The 6,478-nt window shown below is 42.9% G+C and overlaps 1 protein-coding gene across 1 annotated transcript; it reads left to right on the forward strand.

The window, feature by feature from the left end:
- The first annotated feature begins 1,916 nt into the window (after nt 1–1,916).
- Nucleotides 1,917–5,781, forward strand: LOC124653607. The gene is made up of 5 exons (XM_047192672.1): nt 1,917–2,190; nt 2,919–3,208; nt 3,755–4,597; nt 4,699–4,851; nt 4,928–5,781. Exons 1-5 carry the CDS (start codon nt 2,124–2,126, stop codon nt 5,480–5,482), a joined length of 1,908 nt encoding a protein of 635 aa, XP_047048628.1. The 5' UTR covers nt 1,917–2,123; the 3' UTR covers nt 5,483–5,781.
- Nucleotides 5,782–6,478: the final 697 nt, after the last annotated feature.

Here is a 6,478-nt window from a genome sequence, read left to right on the forward strand (position 1 = left end):
AGATTACTCAACAATGTGAAGCAAAATCGATCTATGTCAAACAAATTGCTAACAAAAAAAATTAGTATCTTCGCGAACCTACACAAAACCTATGAGGAGAGACCACCGAGCCGGTGATGCCACTACTGGCCGCGAAAGAGGCGAGAACGGTGGGATGGACTTTGGTGACAAAGAAACTTAGCAATTAGCATGGCAGTGCAAGGTGAGGGGTCACTGTTGTTGGAGAAGAAGGGGGTAGAGCTTAAAGAGTTGCATGGGGGTGGGGGTGAATAGGAGGAGGAAGATCTTGCCAACGACGGGCGTGGTAGACTGGGGTTTTGCCAGTGGTGGTTTCAAGGCATGCGTGGCTCACCGGATGGAGGAAGGAGAGGAGCGATGAGGCTCACCAGTGGAAAAGAAGGATATTATAAGAGGAGTGAGACATACGTCAACAGACTAAACATCTTGTGGGCATGCTAGCACCCATGTCACATATTTTTTAATCAACCAGCCCGTCAATCTTAATCCCTTCATCTAAGGAAAGCCCAAGCAAAACAAATAAAAAAAGCCTAAACTAACTATGAAAGCCCGTCAATCTTAATCCCTTCATCCAGTAGGTTCGTCGTTCGCCCACCTTCCGCCACTATTTTAGGTCGCATTTTGCTTAACTAAGTAGCGCTCGCTGGTGTACACGTATTTCAGCTTTAATTTCTCGAACTATGTAAGTTTTGATGGTCAATGGGAGCATCAAATTCATCTCGAACTATGATCATCGCCTAATTTACTCGTGACATTTCAAATTCCCTTTTTCAGTTCCACTTTTACGGATTCTAATCTGTGACAACGGTTTTCTGGCCCGTAAACACGAGTTCGGTGAATTGAACTCGCATTTTTCAGTTCACGTGTTTACGGGCTCTGTTAGAGATGCTCTAAGCATGTTGCCGGTTTCCCAAGAATAATCCAGTAAATTCATGATTCCATCAAAGATCATCCATCGGTTCTATAATTAGCGTCATGCCTCGTCAAGCTATTTTTGTTATTTTCACATTGTGCATTTGTGCAGTAGGATAACTTCTGAATTTTGATAATAATTATTAACAAATAAATTTCTCTCGTTGCTCTGCTCCCGATTGTTTTTTTTTTATGAAGATAGGTGTTCAAACGAGGGCATCTCTTACCTTTACTTTATGTTTGCGAATTAATTATTCCTATATCTAAATTCATAAAGGAGGCTAACTTTCAACTAGCGGAGCTAGGCCCATCGCTCTTGAATTGTCTGTGAATTAGTTATGCCTATATTTGGTCTCACTTGAAATGACATTTAGCCAGACCAAGCGCTTTGGGGCACACTAAAAGGAGTCATGTGAAACCAACATCATATCTCCTTTGAAACAACACCTTTTGCATGTAAAATATACTTTTGCACAAAATCTCAAAGAAGCAAACGATGACTTCTAGTTTAAATTTGGCATGCTTCCTATTAAAGCTGCTGAAATCGTGGAAATTTCCAGTAACCTTGCATCATCAGTAGGTATGTGAACCCTCATATAAAATTGGTTGTACCTCGCAGGCCAGTATTTAAGCTAGTCTATTAATAGATGTCGGAAGATTCGTCTAAATTTAGATGTATTTATGTACTAAAAGATGTCTAGATACATTTAAATTTAGATAAAGTTTTAACACCTAAAAATAGACAGAGGTAGTACTTTAAAAACTCATGCGGTGCAAAGTAACGGTGCGAGCAGGTTAAACAAACGAACCAAATTTTTCTCCACTCGTGCGGAAAACCTCTTCACAAGCAACCAAACATATAACCAAGCCTATTGGCCCGATGGCAGACAATTTAGCACGTGAAGCGCGTACACGGCACACCCCAGCCCAGCAAGTAAACCCAACAAGCGCAGAAGCAAGGATTGGCCCATCGTATTGTCCTGAGATAGGATTCATGTCGTACTACGGTTCCCTCTGCTCTGCCCTGCCCCTGCCGCAGTAGTTGTCTGCGCCGACGCGATTTCTTCGTCCCCTCGTATTGTCCGGTTGGGTTCAAATCGGTACTCAGGTGTTCAAATACAGATTCCCGGATTTGAAATAGTGGGGGAACACCTTCGCCTCCTTGATTTGCTGCCTCGATCCCACCAGGTATCATGGGCTTACTGGAGCTGAAGCGGCTCATGGCCACGCAGCGGCACCGGCGCCAAATCCAACCCCGTGGTAAGATCCCGCATCTTCTTAGCTTCCTTTGCCCTATCTTTCGCAGTATGTCGCCGTACACTTTTACCTCCCCACCCGAATAAAAATCTCATCTTTTTTCCTCTAGTGTTATGTGAAGGGCGTAACACGATTTCGTTTTTCATTCCATCTAAACCGGCTGGACAATTTTAGCGTCTAGCACTTTGTTTGCTGGATAGCAAGGCCGTTCCTTCATCATTCACTGATTGAGTAATCTGGCAGCTTGGTTTTTCAGTGTTCCAGTGTGCATTTTGTTTTCTGGATGAGATTCAGAGAGAGATATTAGTTGTCACTTTTCAGTGATAAACAATGTTGCATTGTGGTTCTAGACTCTGGAGGAGCCAGCGGTATCCAGCTAGACACCATGAATTCGAGAGTCGCTATCTGCTACCATACACAGGCATTAGGGAAGCCAGAGCTCTGGTTTGAGATTCGATATTGCGCCTTGGGAGGGAGGGGGAAGGCAGGCTGTTTGGAAAGGATATTGAATACGGTTGACAAGACTCGGGGGAGAATGCAGTGTTTTGCAAAATTATCTATGTTCAGCTTAAGTTTATTCTTTTAAAATGTTTTCAAGTCACTGGTGTTCTTGACTTGTCGTGCAGAAGATGGGTAGATGGTTAGAGTTGGATTTGTGTTCCTGTGCTTGAGTTTGTTTATTTGTTCCTTTACTGGCTGTATTCTTCGTAACTGTACATGATATGTTTCAGATGGATCAATTGCTTCGCGGGTTAAAAGAAAGGGCTCGCCCTGTGAACGAAACTCTGTTTTGGATGAATCTATTGCTTCACGGGCTAAAAGAAAGGGCTCGCCATGGCAGAAAGATTTTAGTCTTCAGGGTGCTTCATGGTATGAAACGAAGGGCTTGCCCTGCGAACAAGGCTTTGTTGCAGATGGTTCAGTTGTTTCGCTGGCCGATAGAAAGAGCTCGTCCTGCCAACAATGCGGTAGTTCTCAGAGTTGTGAAGTATATGTGTATTCGGGGCCAAGCCTTCCAGAGGCTATTTTCTGTTGCAATTTGTTTCTGGCTGTTTAGATATCTAGATGAAATCCTTGGTCCCCCTATCCGTACATGTTTACTTGTTGCTACATTGACTTGTTTCTACTTTCTACCATGATGTTGTAGAACAAAACATCATTCCATGCATCTTGGCTGACAAAATACGTATAGGACAATATTTGATGACTGCTACATGCATAATTGAAGTGTGAGCATATTTTATCTGTGTTAAAAGGGTAAAAGTAGATTTATACAAGTTAATCAAATCAACACAGGCTACTTGCCACAGCGCCTTCTTAACCTAATTACTGCCAACCAACATTCTTACAAAAGATAATCCTTCTCGAAGCAATGTTCAATAACCTTCCACAGTTATATTCCACTGCACTACCTATATCTTCATGCAATGCACTTTTTGCTATTATGTGCATAGTGTCCAGGGTAGGATTTTACTATATATCGCTTTTTTGGTAGTCTATCATCCACTCAAGGGACCACCGGCCTTTACAGCAATGTTTAACTTGTCTCCCATGCTTTTACACACAGGACATCTGGCGTTATATACACTCCCTAATGTCAATGCGAGATGCTGCAAGAGCTGCCTGCATCTCGCGCGCATTTCGTTGTTCCTGGAGATATCACCCTAACCTCGTTTTCAGTAAGAAAACATTGGGCTTGAATGGAAAGACATGTGGAAATGATAAACCGGCAAGTGATTACGCCAGTATAGTGGACCGCATTCTGAAAAATCACTCAGGCACTGGTGTGAAGAAACTCAAGTTTTGGAACGCTCCCGATTATACTGAAGAGGACCGTTATTATCTTGACAGTTGGCTTGAGATGGCTGTTAAACCAGGAATTGAAGAATTCACCTTCAGTCTAGAATCTAAAAGTTACAGTTACAACTTCCCATGCCCACTTATATCGGATGGGAATGGAGAGTTGATTCGGGATCTTCAACTTCACTTTTGTGTCTTTGTTCCCACGGTTGGGTTTGGTTGCTTCAGGAGCCTGACAAGCTTAGATATGTTTAAAGTGCGTATTACAGGGAATGACTTAGAGCGCATACTTTCCAATTCTTTTGCTTTGGAGCGGTTGCTACTCAGGTATTGCATTGGATTACTGTATGTGAAGATGCCTTCTCTTCTTGAGCGGCTTAGCTACCTGAAGGTGCTTTCTTGCAGCAAGCTGCAAGTAATAGAGAGCAGAGCTCCAAATCTATCCAGTTTTATCTTTCAGGGTACCCATCAGGCACAACTCTCACTTGGAGAATCATCGCAACTGAAGTACCTATACATCAGCTTTTTGGGTGCTGTTCATTATACTCGTGCTGAGCTTGCATCCAGCATGCCATATCTGGAAACTGCGTTCATATATTCAAGCAGGGAGGTATGCTCTGAAATTCCGTGTTACTATAGACTAGTGATATGTGTACAGTGATATCACAAAAGTAATACTTGGAATAACATTAATCTGGCATTCTTATGCAGATGGTCAACACACCAATAGAATCTAGCAGATTTCTCCACCTCAAGCATTTGAGTATCACTATCACAGAAGTGAACTCTTCTCCGAGCTACGATTATTTTTCTCTGGTTTCTTTCTTTCATGCTTCGCCTTCCTTGGAGACTTTCTACTTGGATGTAAGTTACTGTTACTTTTGCATGGGCATGAGTAACAATGGTGGAACCATTAATTAGGTTGCCTTTTCATCTTTAGGTACCGCAACAACACAAGAAACATGTCACAGTTTTTGGAGATTCCTCAGAGCTGCGGCAGTTGCCAAAACGCAACCATGAGAAGCTCAGGGAAGTGAAGATCCTTGGTTTCTCCCCTGTGAAGAGCTTGGTTGAGCTAACGTGTCATATTCTTGGCAGTGCAACATCACTCGAGTGTCTTACATTGGACACAAAAAGACATGGTTTGCCTGGGTGTTCTGTCAACAAAGTTGGCAGATGCACCTCCATGGAAAGGGATATGATCTCAGAAGCCCAGAGAGCACTCAGTGCTGTCCAAGTATACATCAAGCCAAAAGTTCCCTCCACAGTTAAGTTACATGCTTTGGGACCTTGCAGTCGATTCCATGGTATTGGGGTTACTCACGAAAGCATGTGGGGCATCAAGCCGAAAGTTCCCTCCACAGTTAAGTTGCATGCTTTGGAACCTTGCAGTACTTACGAAGCCATGTGGGCCATGTTATATGGCCCCAACTTTCATGCCATGGCTGGGCTCAGTAAAGAAAACACCCTTGAAGCTCCACCTCGTCAAACCTAATTGACATGACCACGGGAGTACTTGGTTTCAGTTCTGACGAGTCGGGTGCTTTTCCTCTTAACTGGGCATGGCTGCTGTTCTTAAAGGACATGTCTATCTAGAAATCTGGAGCCTTGCACTGGTGTTCCGTTGGCAAACCTGGCAAATACTTCTCATGGACATTGACATTACACACTCTTGGATGTACAAACATAGTTACATTTGAGCTGTGCAGTCGATGCCCTGCTGTTGAACCGTAGATCTCAGGTTACATTGTAATCATTTAATGCTTTGTTGTGGAACTTAGATGGGTCGTGGCTCCTTAAGTTATCAGGGCTGCTCCTCCTCTTCTGTTGTGTATTCTTGGTTGTTCTTTTCTCTAGTTTATCAGGCCTGTCCAGTGTTTAATCTATATAATACAGGTAAGGGAGTACAATATAGGTTTATCAGTTATTCATGGCCTTAAGTAATTGCAGCCATCACTGGTAGAAAATTCCGTTCCAGTTTGTAAGAGTGTTTAGTCTCGGTTTTGCAACCGGAACTAAGGAATCGGAACTAAAGGCTCCCCCTTTTAGTCATGGTTGTGTCGCGAACTAAGAGGGTCTACATGGTTGTGCCCATGCGCTCGTGGTGGAGAGGTTTTAGTCCCGGTTGGTAACAAGTCCTCCACACATCATGCACTTGGACGTTGATGTTTCTATGCCGGAACACCAACCGGGACTAAATTTCTCCACACGCCAGGCACTCAGATTTAAATTTCTCCACACGCCAGGCACTCAGATGTTGCCGTTTTTCTGCCGTGGCAGAGGTTTAAGTTTTTATGTTTTCCAATCCCGGGGTACTATATACAGAAATTAAGGAACCACTACACAACATAATCAAGAATTCCCGACGGTTCTATATACAACAATTAAGGAATCAGTACACAATATAATCATGAATATAGTACACAATATAATCATGAATATAGTACATGTTCATGCATATACAATATAAGTTCTCTTACGATCCTTATTG

Source organism: Lolium rigidum, chromosome 5, assembly GCF_022539505.1.
Source record: "Lolium rigidum isolate FL_2022 chromosome 5, APGP_CSIRO_Lrig_0.1, whole genome shotgun sequence".
Classification (NCBI taxonomy): Eukaryota; Viridiplantae; Streptophyta; class Magnoliopsida; order Poales; family Poaceae; genus Lolium; species Lolium rigidum.

What these genes read in the sequence shown, in the direction of transcription:
- LOC124653607 (XM_047192672.1), top strand. Translation starts at nt 2,124, where the DNA reads ATGGGCTTACTGGAGCTGAAGCGGCTCATGGCCACGCAGCGGCACCGG. An exon ending in GCGCCAAATCCAACCCCGTG is followed by an intron (nt 2,191 to 2,918) that starts GTAAGATCCCGC and finishes GATATGTTTCAG; the next exon opens with ATGGATCAATTGCTTCGCGG. An exon ending in TCATATATTCAAGCAGGGAG is followed by an intron (nt 4,598 to 4,698) that starts GTATGCTCTGAA and finishes ATTCTTATGCAG; the next exon opens with ATGGTCAACACACCAATAGA.